General features: G+C 39.9%; 1 protein-coding gene across 1 annotated transcript in view; it reads left to right on the top strand.

Annotated features, from left to right (window-relative positions):
* Positions 1 to 23,435, top strand: part of LAMA2 (laminin subunit alpha 2) — a 590,097-nt gene that overhangs the window by 429,317 nt on the left and 137,345 nt on the right. Inside the window, 4 exon segments of the mRNA XM_042456962.1 lie at positions 65 to 198; positions 9,012 to 9,129; positions 13,930 to 14,064; positions 16,139 to 16,263. Of these exon segments, the coding sequence (XP_042312896.1) occupies positions 65 to 198; positions 9,012 to 9,129; positions 13,930 to 14,064; positions 16,139 to 16,263 (512 nt within the window).

Below are 23,435 nucleotides of genomic sequence, written 5' to 3'. Positions count from 1 at the left end.
TGTCACTGACACTTTGTAAACTGTTAAATCATGAGTGCATATTACCTTGGTGTTTCCTTTTCAGCATGAGTGGAAATACCACGGGGATGGCCCAAGGGTCAGTAGAACTGTGACCCATGAAGACTTCATGGATGTCCTGTACAACATTCATTACATACTTATTAAGGCTACTCATGGCAGCTTCATGAGACAAACCAGGTAACCATTTTGTACCAACTTGATCAGGTTAGACTCTTTAAGCATTATATATTCAAATAATGTTTATCAATTGTGATAATACAATAAAGTGCTTGGAGTAGCATGGCATATGTAGAAATGTACATCAAATAGATCTGAGTTCGAGAAAGGTTGCCATAACCCCATACCAACCTGCCCACAGAATGGGATCAACAACAGAGGTCCTTTTCACATGCCTGTCACTGAGCTCAATGAGGACCTTTCATTTTTGGAATCAGGGGTTTGTCAGGGCCTTTCCTTGCAGGTCCTCAGGAAAGCACAAGAGCTCCAGCTGTTTCCACTTGCCTTTTCTTAAGCTAGTTTTATTTCTAATGTCTGTTTATTCTATTTTTATAACTTTTTTTGCATTATATGGTTAGTGTTTTGTATTGTTTTAATGTTATATACCATCTTCAGAGAGTAATCTGAATATAATTTTAAATAAATAAAATATTTAAAGAACAGTGAATAAAAGAAAGAGATTAAAACAAACAAATAATATAAATTGTGGCCCCATGGGGCAGGAATATCATACAAACTTACATACAAACAGAATCATAGAGTTGGAAGAGTCCACAAGGACCAGCCAGTCCAAACCCTGCCATGCAGAAACTCATAGAGTTGGAAGAGTCCACACAAGGCACACAATTATAGCACCCCTGACAGATAGCTATCCAGCCTCTGCTTAAAAACATCTAAAGAAGGAGACTCCATCACACTCCAAGGGAGTGTTTTCCACTGGTGAAAAGCTTGTGGACTAAATTTGTCTTCCTGGCTTAGCCAATTGGACCAGGAACTCAGAAAGAGGTCTCTTCCTTTCCATTGAAGCCCACTTTCAAGTCCCTTCCCAAGGCAGAGGAAATGGAAGAGGAAGTGAACCACAGTTCAGTGAGTTTCCTGTTGGTTTCCCTCGGACCAAAGCTTAGTTGCTTTGATACTCCCTTGATTTGCCTTCTTGGGAAGATGAAGGAAGAATGAAGCTGAGCAGAGGCAACCAACAGTTCAGGAAACTGCTGAATCCCAGCTTTGGAATTCAGCCAGCTCTGGGACAGCTGGCTGAGTATGGTTCACCCTTCCTTCATGAAGTAAGGGATATGCAAAGTCTGCACCTCAGTAGGGTTCTGTGGATTTGCCCAGCTACAGAAAACCTGCAAGGGGGGGGGGGATACAGCTATCCAACTGAGATCCCAGCTGGATGTGCCTGTAATTCAGAACCACAAAACAGAAATTAAAACTAGAATTTCAAGTGTGCACAAAAAAGTGCACTCCATCTTTGGGGCCAAAAAGGGAGTAATCATGCCACCAGAAATATGAAGGGGAAACAGTTGGTCATTTGAGGACATTGTTTGGAGTGGGCCTTTTCTAGGTCTTCGGGGACCTTTTTTCAAAACCAGAGGTGGCTAGTCAATGGCTTCTGCTTTTGAAAACAGGGAAGGGGAGAATGGTCAATCACATCCCTGGAGGCTTAACCTACACTATTAGAAGCTGTACCCCATTCTGCTCCAACCTTAGAAGGCCCTACTCCTAACAAAAGTTGTTCTATCTAGATGGATACAAATCTATCAGTTCCGCTTTCTTCCATATTCATTTTTTAAAAAAAATCTACATATGGAAAAATTTGAAAAGTTATTTAAGCATCCACAGATGGTTTTCAGTCGGGGCCATTGTTTTCAATGGGGGTGCATGCACATTGCCACATTAGTTGCTGCATGCGTGTCGTACCCACAATTGAGGATAATGGGACTTGAGATCCTGTGTTTTTCCTTATCTGAGGGGGGTGGGGGTCTGGAATGGATCCCCACAGATAGGAAGAGCAGACTGTGTAATGAAAAACCAAGTTGAATAAAATTGTCATCCAGTACTTGGCTAGATGGACCTGCTATCTAACTCAGATCTGGGAAATTCAGAGCTGTGCCTTCCTTGTTTGACTCAAACAACCTGTAATTCATTCTTCCTTTTATCCCACTGTTTTCCACTTTGCCGAGCATTATTGTCTTCTACTATTGTCTCAAGATATATCTAAAGTATGATAGTCACAGTTTAGTCATCCTAAATTCTAGAGACAGTTCAGGCTTGTTTTGTTCTAGGATCCATTTATTTGTCTTTCTAGGAATCCGTGGTATCTATAGAACTCTTCTCCAGCACCACATTTCAAATGTGATGATTTTCTTCCTGTCAGCTTTCTTCATTGTTCAGCTTTCACGCCTATGTATAGAAATCAGAAATACTATAACATGGATAATTCTGACTTCAGTATTCAATTATATATCTTTATATTTTATCTTATCTAGTTCAATCATAACTGCCCTTCCAAGTCCTAGTCTGATTTCTTCACTATAGTCTCCATATTGATTTATAACTGTAGAAAGGTATAAAAGGTCTTTGACTGCTTCAGTGTTCTCATCATCCATTTTAAATCATCTGTGGTCATTATTTTTGTTTTCTCAGTGTTCAACTATAACTCTGCTTTTGCACATTGTTCCTTAATTTTAATTAATTTTTATAGCAAATGATATGGTATCATCTGCGTATCTTGAATTGTTGATATTAATTCCCCAAATTTTCATGTTTCCTTTCTCTGTCTAACCCTGCTTTCCATATGCATATAAATTAAACAGATAGGGTGATAAAATTCAGCCTTGCTTAAACCCCTTGCCAATTTGAAACCATTCCACTTCTAAATACTGTGTCTTGACAGTGGCCATCAGCTGCTATGGCACACCCATTTCCTTTATAGCAGGCCATAATTTCTCATGGTTTGTACAATCAACGGCTTTGCTGTAACCTATAAAGCACAGGCTTCTAATTCTTTGGTACACTCTATTATCCAATTTATATTTGCAATATGCTTCTTCCTTTTATGAACTCAGTTTGGACAGCTGGTATTTTTTGTTTCATGTATGCAGTGACTCAAGTGGTTAAGACACTGACTCTGTTGATTGCAAGATTGGCAGGTTGGCAGTTGGAGGCCTGGATGCCGCATGATGGGGTGAGCTCCCATCACTAGTCCCAGCTTTTGCCAACCTAGCAGTTCGAAAGCACGCAAATGCAAGTAGATAAATAGGTACCACTCCAGTGGGAAGGTAAACAGCATTATGTGCAATCATGCTGGCCACATGATCACAGAGTAGTCTCTGACAACACTGGCTCTTCGGCTTAGTAATGGAGATGAGCACTGCCCCCTATGGTCAGCTACGACTTGACAACCTTGTCAACGGAGAATACCTTTACCTTTACTTTAAAAATATTTCTTGTAAAATCTTTATTGGCATGGGAGATTAATGCAGGTCTGATGGTTGCTACATTTCCTGATGTCCCATTTCTTGGGATTTGAATATATATTGATTGTGTGCCGTTGTTTTGTTTTCTGCATTTTTTGATACATTTTTGTTACAGTTTGAATGGATTCTGGTCCCTACACCTTGAAGCAGCTCTATTGGTATGCCATCTGTTACTGATTATTTATTTCCTTTGAAATTCTTTTCCACTTTACTTTTTAAAATTGTGGGGTATTCTTCAAATTGTTCTTCCTTGAAGGAATCTGTCATCATGTTATCTCTCTTATATAGCTCCTCAGTTTACTGCTTCAATTGACTTATTTTTTTTGTCCCAGTCAGTTAATGTGTTCTCTCGTTGGTCATATAGGGCTGATACCTACTGGCACAAAGCGGCGTGGCGGGGCAAAATAAGGGCTTGGTGTGGCTCAGCGTCCACATTCGCCGAGCCCTTATACCGTTACGTCATAAGGCTATGGCCCCATCCACATGGGGCGCAGCCTGGTGACGTAAGCGTGCCAGAGCACCCAAATGGCTCTACCAGGAAGCGGCCTCTGGCCATCCCTTTCTTCTCGTCTGTCTCGCGCCTATGTATCCCTACCCTTGGTTTGAATTCCCCTTTAATTTCTCACATCTTCTGGAAGAGATCTCTTGTTGTCTTCTTCAGTTTCTATGCACTTATTATTATAATAGTTCTCTTTGTCCCTATGTACAAGTTGCTGAATTGTTGTATCCAGGATTCTGACCCTATTTCTGTCACCTTTTACTTTTGTTTCCTTTTATTCCTTACTGCTTGAAGAGTTTCACTTGTCACTAAATAAGGCTTTTATTTCCTTTTGGCTGCAATAATGTCTTTTTCTATTCCTCCCCCACAATATATCTGATTCCAGTCCCAAATTCTTCTGCTTCCCTCTCCATTAGTAATGCAAATCTATTCTTCATATGGTCTTTAAATTTTAGAGGGATGTTCTTTAGATTGTATTTTGGCACAGTGATGGACTTCGGGGCTGTACAAACATGCAGCCACCCCTTTACTGACCAGATTGGGGCCGCGGCCACCGCACACTGTGGCCCTGATCTGGCCTCCGGAGGGAGGGAAAAGGAACCGCAAAATGTTGCTCCTTTTTGTGCCCTCTAAAGGGTGTCACAGCCACAGTGGTGCGGCTTTGTGCTGCCCTTTTGGCGCTGCATCATCTAGATGCAGCACCAGGGTCAAGCCATGATACCACACACCATCTAAAATGGCACGCAGCATCATAGCATGAGGGGTGGAGTCATGGCATCCAGCATGCAGATGCTCCACCATGACTCCGCCCACAGGCCAGCACTTTGTGCCAGTCTGTACTGTGCCTTAGTGTATTTCTTTAGCATTATTCTAACTTTCTAAATCTAATCTGCTAATTCTAATTAGCAGTTCATGGTCTATGCCACAATCATCCCCTAGTCTTGCTTTTCCATCTTCTGTTTCCAATTATGTAGTCTATTTGATTTCTATATCAGTCATCAGTTTACATCCATGTATACAGTGCTCTCTTTGGTCACCTTAAGAATGTGTTTGCAGTGAACAAACTGTTATCTTCACAAAATTCAGTAAGTTGTTTTCTTGCTTCATTTCTTGATCCTAGACCAAATTTTCCTACAATGTTTCATTCTGCTTTATTCCCTACATTTGAATTTCAGTTGCCTATCATTAATAAATCCTGTTTCAGTGTGTGATGCATTTTCTCCTGCATGCCCATGCAAAATGTTTTGAGTTCTTCCTCATGTGTTTCTGTGGTATGACCATAAATCTTGCTTGTTTGTTGTTGTGTGCTTTCAAGTTGTTTCCTACTTATAGTGGCCCTAAGACAATCCTATCAAGGGCTTTTCTTGGCACGATTTAGTTCAGAGAAGCATGTGACTTGCTCAAAGTCACCCAGTGGTTTCATGACCAAACTGGGAATCGAACCCTAGTCTTCAGAGTCATAGTCCAACACTCAAACCACTATACCATGTTGGCACACTGATCACAGATATATTAATAGGCTTTCCCTGGAACCTTATTAACATTCTTTGCCAGACTTTGCATTGCATCCTCTGACTGTTTTGCTCCAGCTTGCCTCATTATTAAGACCATCCCATTCCTCCATTGATTGTCATTTCCATAGTAAAACACTGTGTAATTATGGATGTAAGTATTTGATTGAAGAGTTTTATATTGTCTCATTTTATTTTATTTCATTTTATATTGTCTCATTGTAAGTTTTTTTAAGATAAAAGGGTTCATGCTTTACCACTGATTTTTTTCTGTACAATATTAACTCCTTCAGACTTAGCTAAAGTGACACTCTTGTCTCTGAGTGATCCTTTTCCATTGTCACCCCTCACTAGTGCTGCTGCCCAGTAGATTTGGGATACATTTAGTCTGATTCCTTATGAAATGCCTATTGGACTTGGGACACTCTACCAGCAGCAATGCTACTATCAGCATAGCCTGTTCACTGGAGCATGCAAGTCCATCATCACACAAAGGTAGTGCCAAGCAGTAGGGTGCATGTGAATCATGGAAAGAAACCATATTCAGGTGTTGGTTATTGTTGTATATAAGTAGAGAGAGCCAAGGGTGCACTTTTCAGCCCCACTCTCTCCCTCCCTGCACACAGAGAGAGATGTGAAAAGGGATTGTAACCACATTTGGCAGAATGTAGGTACAGAGATCTATGTAAATGGAAGGCCTGGCGAGGCAGCACTTCTCATCCCATGGAGTCTTGTAGCCATGTTCTCTTAAAAGTTCCTATTCAGATTCTTTCCTGGTACCAGAAGGAGGAAGGAAATGGAGAGTGTGCAACAATGAACACCTAAATTTGGCTGCAGTAGCACTCTAAGGCCCAAATGCTATTATTAGTCCTCAATAGAGTAAACCCATTGAATAACTGGATTTACCTATGTGTTGACCTATCATTCAACAATTAATTTAATGGAGTGATCTACCCAGAAAGATTCTAGCCTATGTGTGCGATTTTGTAGAGAATTATGTGCATATTACTTTCAGCAGCCACAGCTGGTGGCAAAAGGCTGATGGGCTTCTAATTGAACTGTGTGAAACCAAATCTTTTCTGTGACTATTTTTGAATTAATTTTGGCACATGTAAAAATGAGATTGTCTGAAATGTTTGTAAATGCAGCATTGCACATCACTGATGTTGCAGAAAAAAACATTATAAAGAAACCTCTTACTGACAGTAGGTTCAAGTGTAAAAATAGCTTAATTCCAGTGGTAGCTTTATATTGGCTATGTAATTTAGCAGCAATACTAATCATCTTTCTGCTATTACACTGAATGATTCAGAGGTTGCCACTAAAAATCTAAAGCCAAACATTTTTCCCTGCTGTGCTAATTTTGTTCTCCCCCACCCCTTTCACATTTACTGCTCAAAATGGAACTGTTTCTTGTATTATATGGCTGGGTTCCTTCACAAAAAAAGTGGACTAAGACAGTCCATCTATTTGAACTGAACTATGTGTTCCTGTTTCATGTTGATTATTTCAGAATTCTTAATATTGACTGGGGATCACTGTTCAGACTTAGATGCATTAAGTATGCTCCACAAGCAGCAGCCAAATCTCTCCAGAAAGGCAGCTTCTATTAAGCCTGAATTTAAAGTTTTGTGTATTTAGCTGCCCTCATTTAATACCTTTTGTTCTATGAGGTTTCTGCTGTCTCCAAAGTACTGATGCTTTTTATATATAGAAGTATGGAAAATGGTTGCTAAGGCATGAGAAAATAATGACCGTGTTCCCCCCTTCCTATTCATCCTGTAATGTTTCTCTGACTTGTGCCTTCCAAAGCTCCCTATCGAATGTAGGTATCTACCCCTTTTGCTTTCTACCTCTTATTCCAGGGCCATCCTACTGTTCCTTCTCACCTCACTGAGGCCTGTTACAGACTACCAAAATAAAGCTGCTTCGGGTCTCTTTGGAGGTATGCTATTTAAATGATACATGGGTCCTAAGAGTCCGGAGGTCGCGCCAAAGCCACACTCCTTTCCTAACCACCGGAGTGCAGCTTTGGTGCAGCTTCCAGATTCTTAGGATGCATGCATCATTTAAATAGCATACCTCCAAAGAGACCCGAAGCAGCTTTATTTGGCAGTCTGTAACAGGCCTGAGATTCTTAACTATATGTAAACACCCACAGAACCATACATATGGAATAACATTTGAACCCTAGTTAGTTGAGAGCAGTAACTCTCCAAGGGTAATATATTCCCCATATTATTGCAAAACTAGAGAGGAGGTCAAAGAGGTTTAGAGAACTGATGCCTGGCCATTTTGTTTCCTTTGGACCAGTGAGAGAAAAATAAGATACAAAGCAAATTCTTTTTATCCTTAGCTTTTTTAAACAAACAAAAAAATTAACATGCACATATCCTTGTAGATAAATATACTGCTTGTGCATTAGACTTTACTTTCAAATCCATCAAATAATGTGACGTCAGCCCACAAATTCCAGACTGCAACAGATGCTTGTGTTTGGTTCCAAACTCAGGCTGCACTCCTGTTCTGAATCTCCCCACACATAAAAATACACTTTTAAAATTATTTTTAAGAGTTGGTAAAACTAGGCGGGAAATAGCCTGATTTCATACAGATTTACTTCTGCATGCAGGTACAATCATTATAAGGGCACCACAGAGGATTTGTTATACAGGAACTCAAACTATTGCAGAAACAGTACACAGAGCTTATGTGTGCTAGTCCCCAGATAAGGATCTGACATACAGACACCTCCTGGACAGTAATATCTGAATACTAATAGATTCTATGGTGAAAAGATCCTGTTGGTGACATCTTTCAGAGAAAACTTACTATCTGAGAGGCTCCATCTAATAAGACAGGTATCTACAGTAAAGAATACTCAACTATGCTCCCCTCTCCTGAACAGACATACAGTAATGCCCTTACTGGAGTGATACATATATGTTTATGCATTTGAACATTTATATCAGTTTCTCATGAAATTTGGACAGAATGCTAGATTCTGGCTACATACCTTAAAATACTTTCATAATCTACAATGCCTTTGAAGTTTGTTGAACATCCTATTCATTTACTTTTCTCCCCCTAAGGTTCTGGTAGTTTAGTTTTAAATTAAAAACAAAATAGCACTGAAGGTGAATAAGCAAGTATATTTTACATTAGTTTCACTGGTACAGACTAATAATGACTGAAATGAAGTTAAAGACAGCACTAGCTTTGATCTTTCTTTCAGACAGACCAAAATAAGCATTGTTTTTTTTTATGGTATATAATGTTAAGAGGAAAAGTAAAAAAGTAGCTGTATTCTTGTATACTGTAGTAACTAAATGTAACCCAGTGTTAAAGAGTTCCATTAGCTTAGAGGGGGGAATGCAGTGTTTTTGAACAATTGACTATGCTGTCAAGAGCTGCTGGGATTTGCAGTCCAACAACATCTGGAGAACCACACAATTCTCACTTCTGTATTCACTGGTTATGATTTCTCCCCTTCCCTTTTCCCAGAATTTCTGAGATCTCTATGGAAGTTGCACAAGAGGGAAGTGTATCAGGAAGAACTCCTCGCGCCCAGCTGATTGAGAAATGTGACTGTCCTGTGGGATACTTAGGCTTGTCATGTGAGGTACAGTAACTCTTCCAATTTCTTGTCTCTGCTGCATTCAACCAATCAGTTGCGATTGTCTTTGAAGTCTAGATATTAATAAAGTATACCCTAGAGGTCATCTAATCCATTGCTACTTAAAATGATGGTCCTTGGGCTAGTGCTGGTTCCTGAGCCATTGGCTGCCTGCAAGTCCCTGAGAAGTTTCCAAGACAGAAAAAAAATTGTAGTCTGTGCCTACAAATTTTGTGCTGGTTCTAGGCATTTCAGGGACCTTCAGAATTTTATTTATTCATTCATTAATTCCTTTCATTTCTATGCTGCCTTTCTCTCAGAAAAGGACCCAAGGTGACACACAAGATAAAAACAGTTTAAAACACTATACAATAAAAAATTAAAAACAATTAAAATCATCTAAATTGAATAATCAAGAGGAAAATAATTGCTAATTCCCCACATCAGATTAGTGCTTAGTGCTTAGTACAGAATCTACAAGGTGCAATTATGACACTAGACTTTATCACATGGGATGCAAGCATCCTCCTCCCATTATTCAATTGTTATTAAATCCTGTTAATAGCGCGATCAGGAGGAAGATTATCAAACCCCCACATGCTTCTCCCATTCTTGTCCCATCTGTAAAGAGTAATGGAGGCATTATTTACTCTCTACAGACTGAACAAGTGTAGGAGAAGCGCACAGGGGTGTGATAATCTTCCCCCCCAATCATGCAATTAACAGGATTTAGTAAAGATTTAAGGATGGCACTTGCCTCCTCCATGTGATCTCTGTTATTACAAATGGCGGCCACCATTCCAGATAGTTTATTATGATTGTTTCTGCTTTATTTATTCTATATTCATCTGCCTGTAACAATAATATCACCCCAGCATGCCAAAGTAAGTAGGAGAGTTTCTAGGAGTTGTTTCAGAATTGGAGTATACCCAGTTAGTTGCAGTTTTCAGATCCTATACATCTGCTTGTGATGACCTAGAGTAACATGGCCTAGTGTTGTTGTGTGCCTCAAAGTTATTGCCAACATATAACCCTAAGGTGAACCTATCATGGGATTTTTTTGACAAGATTTATTCAGAGGGACTTTAATAATAATATAATAATAATATGTTTTATTTATATACCGCTATTCCAAAGATCATAGCGGTGAACAGCAAGTAAGCTAATTAGCAAGTAAGTTAATTTGTCCCCAACAGTCTGGGTACTCATTTTAGTGACCTCGGAAGGATGCAAGCCTGAGTCGAACTTGGGCCCTTTTGCTGGTCTTGAACTCACAACCTTGTGGTTTTGAGTGAATGGCTGCAGTACAGGCATTTAACCACTGCGCCACCAGGGCTCCTTTGCCGTTGCCTTCTTCTGAGACTGAGAGAGTTGACTTGCCCAAGGTCCATAGCTGAGCAGTGATTTGAACCTTGTGTTTATTACTACAAATGGTGAGACCTTCTTGATGCTGGCAACCCAGTTATGTTACATCCTTCTGTTAGGGATCTGGTTGCCCCCACCCCTACCCCATTCTGTCTTTTAGGTATCAGTAAAAACCATCAGTAAAAACCAATGCTGTTGAAAACAGATATTTAATCTATAATACATGATTTAAGATATTTGCAATTTTAGATGTGTAACTTCTTATTTGAAACTTGTGATGTTTACATATTTATGTAACTATGTTTTTATGGAAGACTGTTAGCTGCCCTGGGGTGTTATAAGAAACATATGATATAAATTGAATAAATCACACTCCTCCTCCTCCTCTCTTTTCATGCATCCATGCCAAAAATATTGTTGCCATTGTTGTCTATTGTTTTCTCCAAATGCAGGAAAAGGTGAAGAACCTACTGCAGCATGCTGAGGTCCAGCTGATAATGGCTGACTGCCATGCAGTTAGACCTATATATGGCCTGCCAAGCTCTGTCCAAAGTCTCGGGAGACCTACAATCCTGTGAGATTTTGAACATGTTCTGGTGCAAGAATTGTGCCCAAACACACACAAAGCCTTGTGATGACTATGCCATCACAGGACTTCATGGGAAGCTCCAGTGGCCAACCTGGCTGCACTGGTTCAGTGCAAATGTGACTCCTCACCAAGCATTGGAGTAGGTCTTGTCTGCTTTTCTCCCAAGTGAGGTAGACACAAAACAGTCTCCAAAACATAGGCGGGGTACAGACCGCCGCTTTGCAGCGGTCTGGCGCCGCCGCCAGAAGGTCCGCGGGGGAGCCGGAGCCTTCAAACGGCCCGACTCCCGCGCGGACTGAAAAAAGAAGCTCCAAAATGGAGCTTCTTTCTGCGTCGCGTTTGCGACGTAGCGAGGCGCCAGGGGCGCGCTCGCTACGTCAGCAGCGGCGCGACGCGTCTGGACGCTGTGCGTCCGATACGTAAAGATGGCGCCGGCCATGTAGAAAGGCCGGCGCCATCTTGTACGGACGGAGTCCGTACGAGGCCCAGGGGCGTCTAAAAGAGACGCCCCTTTTTTAAAATGGGACGTCCTCCGGACGTCCCAAAGGGCCGTCTAGAAAGCCCCATAGATTCAAAACACACTGCAGAAATAGTCCAATTTGAGACTGCTTTAACTGCCCTGGCTCAGAGCTAAGGAATCCTGGCAGTTGTAGTTTGAGGTGAATTTTGACATTTTAACTCACCCTATGCAGCATTCTGTGCCTTGTTGTAATACTGAAAATAGTTTAATTCTGTTCTAATGTTAACTTTTTGTATGTTTTTAATTGTACCGTTCTTTTAAATAGTAATAGGTTTATGGGACAACTTTTGAGGTGACACTTGAAAGAGGGATGGAATTTGGCAAACACTGCCTTCTCATTTCCTTCAATGGGGGAATCATTTGGCTCTCAGTACCTTCCACGACTAGAGCCTGCCTCAAGTAAGGCAGGATAATGCCAGTGTATGATTCTGTATACCACTGTGGATGCTGGCTGTGATTCAGCCATGAAGCTGGTATCATCTTGTGATGGCACTAAAATAAAACTGCTGGGTTATTTTCCCTTCTGTTCAATACATCTCAGCAGTAAAAGCCTCTTGTGCTCTATTTAATTGCATCACAGAAATCAGTAGCATTAGCCAACTAGCATTCTGGGTTTTCCCAGTTCAAACTGGCTTACATTTCTAAGTAGTTTATCAAATTTTGTTCAGGGAGAAGAAAGGATACACATGCAGTGAATATGCTAAAAATGTTTCCTTAATTTAATCATGAAATTTCACTTCATAGAAGCAGAACAAGAGTGTGTAATGTCTTTATTGTATTAACTATCCATAATTTGTTACATTTTAAAAATGGCATATTACTTGCAAACTATTATACTCTGTTATTGTTTTTCAATGAAAAATGTTTTGCAACCCACTTCTAGGCATTTTTACACATAAATATTCTGAGTTGAAAAATTTAGCTCCTACCTAGAAAGATAAGAAGATGCCCTGCACTGACTTGGACCACTGGTTCATCTAGACCGCTGTACTGTAGTTAATTTCCAGAAATGTCTGTATAGAATCAGAGCCATAATATTTCCATCAGTCCCACTGCTATAAACATGTTTACACCATCAAAATTCTTTGAGATAAACATTGTAAAAAAAGTATTGGAATAGCTATTATTGCATCTATTATTAGAGCCATAGATGTATCATGTTACCCTATAGGGCAGCTGCTGTTTGGAATCATAAAAAGATCATCTTCTATGAAAAAAATGGTTTAATAAAATGAACTACATTGTCTGGGAGAAAGGAAAGATATGCCTACATGACTTGAGTGAGAAAGGAAGAAGTATATGCAAGGAGGTGAAGACAGATCTGAGACTATCAGTCTATAATTAAAAAAAAAAAGATAAGACAAAAAAGGAAACATACTAGGGATTCACTAACTGCTCATCTCTGGGCAATATTAAAATTGTCCTCTGTAGGCACAAAAAACTTGTAAAAATATGGTTGCACATGTCTCCTGTTCCAGTATTATATATAGCACATATACTAATACTTAATATCACCATTATCCTCTCTTCATTATTATTAGGTCTTGATTATTTACCAGGCAGTTCTTACAAGCTAGTTAAGGATGAAACACATAAGGGAGCAAGAGGAAGGAAGGGTAAAGGAAAAGAGAGTCCGAAGATAAAAAAACCTGCCTTTTTTGCATCTGTCAGCCTTGGTTGTAACTTTCAGTATGCTTTCTGATTTTTACTGCTGGGTAAGGAATACATTTTATTTCAAGGGCTAATGGTCCCAGACCATGGCAGCATTTTTTATTATTTTGAATCATTTATTTGTATGGTTTTTAAATTATACAAGTATGAATAATGTAGCAATGAAGATATGTTTTGCTGACATTTGCTTGTTATCTATCAGCCAAGGTATTGGCAGATATTAGCTTGTCATTTCAGAAAAACACACCAAGGACAATGCAAAAATAGAATACTTCTACTTACTTTGTATAGCCAGTGGAACAAAATACAATAAAAACAAAAAAGGAAATCAGTTCAGCCACTCAGGAAATAGAGGGATAGTTACATGATGTACAAGGCGGGAGCATCTAAATGAAAGGTTTCTCAAGCTTTAATATGAAACGGCTGGTGCTATTGTACTCCCTCTGGGATCTGGCAACATAGTTTTCAATTAGGATTGGTGCTCTTGCTTATCAAGTGTACTGTGCATTGTTTGTAAAACAGCTTGAGATTTGTTTTTTAGAATGAGGGAAGACAGGCTGCCTATCAAAGCTGTTGGGAATAAAGATGTGTTTGCTGTCTTCTCTGATACTTCCTTCCCCAGCCACAATATAATGACGTTAGTTTTTCTTTATTTTGGCAGGCATGCGCTCCTGGTTTTTATAGACTCCCCTCCACATCCGCTGGCAGAAGACCAGGTCCAGCTTTAGGTTCCTGTGTACCATGTCAATGTCATGGGCACAGTGAGACATGTGATCCTGAAACCTCAATATGTCAGGTATAAAGATTATATTTTTCCTTAGACTGTTTACTCATTCTCTGTCCCACCCACTCACTTGCATGGGGTTCATTTCCTCTGAAATGAAATAGCAGCCATTGGACTTCAACTTAAAACAAACAGGCTTTGATGCCTGGATCTGACTCACACTTTGCTCAGTCAATATGTTTTGCTTTCTGTATAACAATGTTTACAGAGGAAAACAAATATGAAACATGAAATACAAACAAATGTGCTGCAGAACTGTGGCTGACCATATCTTTTTGGCACATATGTGTTTGGTACTTACAAGCATGTCTCCATATGTGTTTACATCGCCCATTGGGAAAAAGGTGGGATAATTCATTAATTAACCATTTTAAACATCAAAAGTGTACTTTCCAAATAAGTTGTAAATACGTTTTAGGAATTATTTCAAAAATATATTAGGGCCAGTTCCCACTTTAATTTCTGTCCTTAGGGAAGCAAAGAGAAAGAAACATTGAATAGATGACTGTGGGAAGGAGTCAGTGAAAGTAGACAAGTAAAATAAAAATTAGCTAATTTAATAGAAGACCCTCATACAGTTGTTATGGACAGCAGTGAGGAGTGGCCAGAAAAAGAAGTGTGGACTACTAATTTAAAATAATTAATCTAATCCTTAGTGATCTTCTCTAGTGAATGTATAATTACAAATGGGCAAACTCATAATAGAATCTAATGCTCAGAATCATATTAACTGGAGAAAAAGATACTTGGAATTTTTTCTCAAGACAAATTGAGGCTTGGAAAAAAAATGACTTGAAACTCTCTCACAGATTGTTAACCCATTTTAACCCCTTTTAATTGTGACCAAAAATTTAAAGGGGGCAGGCAAGAGTGAATTTTCACCTGAAAATTATTGAGTTGTTATTCTTCCTCTGCACCTCTTCAGTCCACTTCTTTTTATTGTAATGGAGTGACATATCTCAATGATGCTCAGTAGGGTTAAAAATTAGGAAATTAATTATTCTTCCATGTATTGGATATAGATCCAGGCCAGAGGTTATTTCAGGGTTTTTTTTTTTTTTTAAAGCTTGCCTCTTTTTTTGCAATAGGTTTCTATGAGTCCATGGAGTACTTTTCTATTTCTTTGTTGACTACATGCAGTGAGCCCTTGGTATGTACTGGGTTTTGATTCCAGGATCCCCTATGGATACCAAAATCCATGGCTGTTCAAGTCCCATTATAATGCTCTTTATATAAAATGGCAAAAGGTTTGCTTTTTGCATTTTATTTGTGAGTGGGAATATTTTCAAGGGAATGGTTGAATCTGTGGATGCAGAATCTGTGGATACAGAGGGCCAATTTGTATCAAATTATGGCTTTCTTAAGAGGCATGTAAGATACTCCCAATTTTTCTTGTTCTTCATAAGAAAACCAGGAATATTTTTAATACCGCCATGCAGAAAATCAAAATATTGTCCAAACAGACTGACAAACTGACAAGTTCATGAATAAAACAGTCATCCACCTTGAGATTTCTAGTATATGAAGATTTTTTTATTTTTGCAAAAACAGAAATTATTCTGACCCCCCCCCCTTTGTACAAATGTGGGGGTGGGCAGTTTACAGAAAAGTGCATTTCATACAAAACACAATTTTTGTGCAGAGTACATGTTTGCACCACTTTTTTGCACAAAAACAGTCCAAATGCAAGAAAAAATTGAAAAAAAGTGCAACACCCCTTGTGATCTTGCACAGCAATCAGAAGTTTTTTGAAAATTACTCATTCTTATGGGAGAGAGTAAAGTAGGTAAAAACTTACATCCCTACGTCTGAATACCAGGTGCTGTGTAACAAACCTTCAAACTCTAAGAGCTTTTCAGAGAAAACTAATTTGCCCATGTTGTAAATAAAATAGTTTCATTGGATCCAATGTAGATTTTCTTCTGATTTAGGAGTGAGGGTAGGGAATGTGTAGTTTTCCTTATTTTTGTCACAGGAAGTATCAGTATAATTTCAAATCACTTGCCTAAGATGAGACATCTCTCTGGTGGTTAATTCTTTGTGACTGACTTAAAGTGGTCTCTTCTGCTCTGCTTTTGCTCCATAGAACTGCCATCACAACACTAGTGGTGACCATTGTGAAAAGTGTGCCCTTGGGTTCTATGGGATTGTTAGAGGATCTCCAAATGACTGCCAGCCTTGTGCATGCCCTCTGGCTGTTTCAAGCAACAAGTAAGCATACATTATGAATCTGCCTTTGCCTTTGGTCTCACTCTTCCCTGGTGTCCTCCTGGGTCAGTTGGCTATGATTTTTAAAAGTAGAGTGTATAGAACCACAGCAGTAGTGACTGACCCACCTCTGCTAAACTGCCTTGCTTCAGAAATTGTTTCCAGGCTAATTAGCTATGTAGAAACCCATAAGGGCTGGGAAATGTAATATGGATAATGAATGAGTATTATAAAAATTATTCTCACAAGTGAAGCTAGAACAGAGCTCTCAAGTTCAATTTAGTCACAAGGGAGTCATAGAGAGACTTATGCTCATATTTTGTACTGCTATAAAAGCATTATAGTGCCTTGCTATGTGCTTTTTAATTTATTGAGTTCTTATTTAATGTTATGTTGGTTTGGGACAACTTGTGAATGATCAGATAATTTAAAAGAGATGTTTGGTTGGGTATGGTATGCTAATGACCTTTCTGTGCTATCATTCTTCAGTCAATGTGACTTACAATTCTGTTAATTTTATTGTGAGAGGCCTCCACTTCCCTCTTCTCATTTTTAATTCCATCTCTGATTACTTAATCTAAAAGACGGCAGGTTTTTACCAGTGCAGTTCTTTGCTGCTTCCTTTGAATATGCTGTCTGTTTTTTAATCCAGTGGCCAGATTTCAAACTTTATATGCCTCCTATAATCATGCATATTGATGCATATGTTTCACTGGAAAAAAAGGAAATTCCATTTTCATAATCCTATAGAGAAAATGCACTTGCTGACAGAATATCATGTGCAAACAAGACACCCTTTGCCTACAGAAAGAATGCTAGGGTGGCATGATGGCATGCAAAATGTTCAGCTGGCTGGCTGGCATTCAAAGGTATGGATGAACTGCTTCTATCAACAGAAAATGCGCAGGGCATTTCTGCTTGCAATATCCTTTACAATCTCAAGCTTGTTCTGGAGTGCAAGACTAGTTTTCTTTTATGTTATGAAGGGCTATGGGTGGGGGCCGTGGAGGCAAAGGTGTCCAGTGGCCTGTTGTTGGATGTATGCCATTACAACTGGAAGAAAACTCACAAATTTTACAAGCTACTTCATCCACAGTCCTTTTGAGTTTCTTCAGCATGAATTAAACTGTTAGGTTAGAATTCTGCATATCTGTGAGCCCAAACATACAGGCCAAAATAAAGCTGCTTCGGGTCACTTTGGAGGTATGATGTTTAAATAATGCATGCATCCTAAAAGGCCAGAAGCCACGCCAAAGCCACGCTCCAGTCCTAAGGACTGGAGCACAGCTTTGGCACATCTTCTGACCTCTTAAGATGCCTGTATCATTTAAACAGCATACCTCCAAAAAAGCTTTATTTTGGCCTGTCTGTTTGGGCCCTGTGTTACACTTGAGTACTTCAGTCTACAGAGCTGGTATGGTATGCTGACTTAACTACAAACTGAGAAAATCTCTAATTGGAACCTTTGTTGTTGGAGCCATTAGCTAATCTCAAGCAAGCCAATCTTCCTTAGCCTCATTTTATCCATCTGAAACATGTGGAAAAGAATGATGTTTTTCAGCCAGCATGGTGTAGTGATCAGAGTATTACACTAGGACTCTGTGTGAGTGTGTTGTTTGTGTGTGTGTTGTGTGACCTCAGTCTCCAACGAAGTCCTGTAGGATGCCTTCACTGTTACATAGCCACATGCTTCTCATCTGTTGGTCTGCTTTCCATCTGTGAGTGCATTGTCATGTCAGGAGAAAAAGTAGCATGAAAAAGGTGAGTTTAGGTCATTTGCACAAGGAAGATATATAATTCCAACCTCTGTCACCATGAACAAAAAAAGGAGATGGGGAAGAACACAAAACAAAAACAAATAGCTTCATTTATATACTGCTTCATACCGAACTAGCAGTATCTAAGTGGTTTACAACTGTAAACACACAGGTAGTCCTTCATGTGTCACTAACAGGATGCCTGACAATAATTTTGTCTAACTTTTTTTTCCTGCATCTGCATAACTCAACTAATGGGCTATTTTGTGAGTATCATGCATCCCACTGGATTCATACTAAAAATTTAATTTTTAAAATGCTTAACTCTTTCTATTCAGCATTCAGTTTTCAAAGTAATGTGCTGTGGGATAAAACACTAAGTTGGAGAATGCAACTTTGTGGGTCTATTTTACTGAGTTGAAATTTGTTGGATAATGAGTTTGAGAGTAGATCAATTTGTTTACATTTTTGCAAAGGTGTAATTTCATTACCCATTCAAGCAATATTGATTTAATGCATTGTAAGCAAGTTAGAGGAGGATGATGACAGCACTGTAGCACAAGAGGACACTTTGCTATTGTACTACAACTGAATCAGTAGCATTAATCTAGGTATTTCATGTGCAATAACTGGAAATGTAACACACTTGTTTTTGTCAATGCTATTCCTCATGGCCCCCATAACCTCACATTCCCACAAATCATGAACACATTGGTTATGTTTCAGACAGCCAAGAAGTCAATTCCATGTGTCTTTCAACTCTTTTGGCATTTCAGTTTGTATAAAACTTTAAAATTACGTCAGAATTCTGGTAATAGCCTTGTTTAGCAATTAAGAGATGAAGTACCAAAATAAGCAAACACAACATTGATCACAACTTGTAGTAGCTTGGGTTTAAATACAGGATATTTGGCCCAACTACTTTAGTTGAGACTCAGCATTGTTCTAGGGCATTGGGACCTGATGCTGCTTCAGTCCCACATCTAGGTTAACTTTCCATACTTACAGAGAAGATCTGGTTAATTCATCTTGATTATCCAGTTTGCTGGGCATCCCTCAGTTAACAAAGCCTCTGACAAAGAAGCTCCTTTTTACAAAGCATTTTTGTGGGAACCCAAGTGAACACCCCCCCCCCATTTTCTTGTCTTCTGTCTAGTTGGAAGGATTTTTTGCAGCATTGACATTGGGAAGATGGTGAAGGAGGGCTGAGGAAGAGACTTTCAGTGTTGGGTTGCAGCACCGTGCTTGCAGTAAATAAAGCTTGACCTGGGAAATGAGATTCTGTTCTATGTCATCTTAGTCTAGCTGTTTATGCTTACATACTACTAGTAAGGTAAAAACTGCCTCTATAATGACTTACTGAACCTGTGTGAAGTGGCAAACAGAAAGAAAAGGGGAAAGTTGATTAGTCTGCCTCACCTGGCATGATGAAAAAGCATAGATTAGAAGTTTCACCATCAAAATGGAAATCATAAGAAAAATAGAGACTGTCATAAGAAAAATAATAACCTTGGGATGCATTTTGGAAGAAGCTTTCAAATGGGCGCTAGAAGAATCAAAATATTCTTGTTTACTGTAGTTATGCAAAACTTATCTGAAGTGGTTGTTTCATTTCACATATGCATAGTATTAGTTCTGAATACTGTATTCTTCTTTTTTGTGATGTAAGAACCTATCTCTATTCTCTCCATATAGTTTATTGCATTGGCTTTGCTCCCGCGATAGATGTGGGATGTAGCTTTAAGAAGGTGGATCTTATAATATTTCCCCGTCACCAAGGAGTGCACAGCCCATTTGCAACCCAGGCTTCTGCTGCATCTTTTCAAGAACAGGAAAATCACATTCTTGAAAAGAGGAGCCCAGGTTGCAAATGGGGGGCTGTGTACTCCCCAGCAATAGAGAAATGTAATAAGATCCACTTTCTTTAAGTTACATCCCATGTCTATCACAGGAGCAAAGCTAATGCAATAAACTCCCATGTTATTTCTACTAAAAATTTCTGTTAAAGAAGTAAAGTCCAGGAACACATCTACTTTGTTAACTGAGGTATACCAGTACTAAATGAGATTTGTGATTCTACATGTAATTGGGTTGATGTAGTTTATAAAGCGGGACTAAGGACCTTATCGCACGCACAATTTTAAACGTTTTGGGGACCAAAGGAGGATGCTCGTGTGCGCGCGCTGCAGAAAACGGAGTTTACCACACACAATTCAGTCCTCCAAGAGGCCCCGTTCTGTCCCCTGGTGCGCACCCGTTGACGTCCAGTCCTGACAGGCGTGATTTTTGCCTGACGGATTACCTTCCATCAGCAAAAAAATGGCGCCCGTCAGGACTGGACGCGAACAGGTGCGCGCCAAGGGACGGAACGGGGCCTCTTGGAGGACATCTTCGTGTGCGGTAAACTCCATTTTCTGCAGCGTGCGCACACACACGAGCATCCTCCTTTGGTCCCCAAAACGTTTAAAACTGTGTGTGCGATAAGCTCCTAAGAGTATACCTACAGAAGTTGTTAAGCTATAATTGCCATCCACCTTATACAGGATACACAATGATGTAGGATAATAGGATTTGCAATACAATAACATTTGGAGGGCCAGATATCCTCAATCCCTACTGTATATGAATTATATAAAATATGGGGTGGGGTAAAGGGACAAAACCAAAATAAAAGGGAAAGGAACAAAGCTTTCAACCATCAAATCTGGTTGTAAAATATCTCCTATTGTCTTGCAGTGATTTTGAAAGCTATCTTTCCATTGTACAAATATTGTTTTAAAAAAGGAGTGAAAATTATATGTAAATACAGACCTTGTGTTTTGTGCTCAAATATGTATTACTGGATGGTATGATTCTCAAGAGGTTTCCTATGATGGATGAAAGAAATAAACAAAAAATCTAAGTAATACATAATGCCTACATAGCTCAGCAGTATGTGCTTTCTTATTATTAGGCGGACAAGTTGGAAGGATAGGAAAGGGGAAACTACTACCATTCTTTTCCAAGCAATGCCAGAAACCGAGTGAAATCATTATGCTGTAAAATCCTTGTGCATTCTGTGTATACAAAGCTAGAATATCCAGAGATGATTTAAAAGCATCTCCTAATTTGTTCCACTGGCAGTAATTAGAATAGGGGACATACTGTTCTATTTTTGATCCCGCCTCCCAAAAATGGGACACTGTCCCTATTTTCTTTTTTAAAAAAAGGTTTGCAGTGAAATTCTGTACATGCCTACTCCAAAGTCCAATGTAGTCCAGTGATTCTTACTCAAAATGAGTGGGCAAACTACAGTAGGGTTGTTTAGCCCTCAGGGCAAGGGGAAGAAAAGTGTGCTTATCATTTATTAGACTTGGTATTTGTGATCTTAATGACAGACTCTATGCCATTGTGTTTCACACTGAAGATATTATTCTTAAAGATAACCACCAGGGGCTTCCCACTGTGGTAACACAAGGGGTTTCCCCTAGATTTTGGCCCTGAAATCTCAGGACATTTGAAAGTCCTGACCCCAACCTTCAATGATCCAAAGGTCAGATATCCACCCCTGAGACCAATTGTGAGCTGCATCAGGCTTGAAATGCAAGAATTGTTTTTGAAAAAATCAAAACCAGAAATAATTGGAGGTCTACTTCCAGGTTTGTTGGTTTGTTTTTAAAATAGATTTTGGGGGCCCTGCACCATAATTTGTGGTGAACGCACCACAGGGTGTCCAGAATGGAAAACACAAATCTTCCATGAAAAATGTAAAGTGAAGGAAGCAGCACATATACTAAAATATAACACAGCTTGTCTCGGAGCTGGTGTTGGAGTCTCCCAGGCTTCTTGTCCTGGGGAACCTCAACATCCCCTTCGAGTCCAGCTTATTAGATCTGACAGGTGCAGCTCGGGAGTTCATGGCTTCCATGACTGTAATGGGCCTGTCCCAAATAGTCTCAGGTCCATTGTGCTGGTAATACACTCGATGTGGTCTTCAGTACAGATCGGGAACATCCGTGGGCAGAAGGAATTCATACTACTGCCCTGTCATGGACCGATCACTTTCTGGTCAAGGTGGGACTGAAGGCCACTATCCAGATCCTCATCAGGAGTGGAGGACCTATTAGAATAGTCTGCCCATGATGGAATCCAAAAGGTTCCAGGAAGCCTTAGAGGGTTTTATGGTTGAGAACAATGGCGATTCTGTTGACGCCCTGGTTGATACTTGGAATAACGATCTTATCAGGGCCACAGACATTATCACTCCCGAGCGTCCTTTTCAGCCCGCTTCAAATAAAAAACCATGGTACACAGAAGATCTTTGTAGAATGAAGCAGACTGTGCAATGACTAGAGAGCCACTGGTGGAAACATCAACGCTTATCTGACAAGACACACCATAGAAACTATTTAGATTCCTATGGAGTGGCAATAGATGCAGCAAAGAATTCTTTCTGTGCTGCACGTATTGCGTCTGCAGAGTCTCATCCAGGAGAGCTGTTTAGGGTGGTTAAAGAGTTAACCCAATCGTCTTCCACCGTAAACATATTATTGGAACCAACTAAAGCCTGTTGTGATGCTTTTAATGACTTTTTTGCAGACAAAATCTCTCAGATAAGGGCTGGTATGGATGCAGGCATTATAGCAGAAAAGGAAAGAGAGGTGTCCAGTAACTCTGTGGACTATGTTAGATTGGATCACTTTGAGTTTGTAAATACCGATGAAGTGGACAAGATTCTTGGAAGTGTTAGGAAGACAACATGCCCCCTTGATCCTTGCCCGTTATGGTTGACCGCCCAGGGAGGGGTTGCAACAAAAGCATTACTACAATCTATAATAAATGCATCCCTTGGGGAGGGAAGACTTCCATTGAAATTGAAGCAAGCAGTTGTTAGACTGCTTTTGAAAAAACCCTCCCTGGATCCCCTGGTGAGAAATAATTATAGATCGGTCTCCTTTTTACCATTCTTGGGCAAAGTGATCGAGAGAGTGGTTGTCTTACAACTCCAGGTTATCTTGGATGATGCCGATTATCTGGACCTATTTCAAACTGGCTTCAGGGCAGGATACGGAGTTGAGACTGCCATGGTCGCCTTAGTTGATGGTCTCCGTCTGGGCATCGACAGGGGAGGTGTGACCCTTTTGGTGCTCTTGGACATCTCAGTGGAATTCGATACCACAGTATCCTTCTGGAACGCCCGAGGGAGTTAGGCATTGGGGGCACTGTGCTCTAGTGGCTCCAGTCCTATCTCTCAGGCAGATTCCAGATGGTGATGCTGGGGGACATCTGCTCTTCTAGGATAGAGCTGACATCTGGAGTCTCCCAGGGCGCCATCCTGTCCCCCATACTGTTTAACATTTACATGAAGCCGCTGGGAGAGATCATCCAGAGACATGGGGCACGGTGTTATCAGTACACTGATGACACCCAAATCTATTT

The sequence above is a fragment of the Sceloporus undulatus genome, chromosome 1, assembly GCF_019175285.1.
Source record: "Sceloporus undulatus isolate JIND9_A2432 ecotype Alabama chromosome 1, SceUnd_v1.1, whole genome shotgun sequence".
Taxonomy (NCBI): Eukaryota; Metazoa; Chordata; class Lepidosauria; order Squamata; family Phrynosomatidae; genus Sceloporus; species Sceloporus undulatus.
Note: the sequence above shows the minus strand (reverse complement) of the source record. Positions and strands in the feature narration are given on the sequence as shown.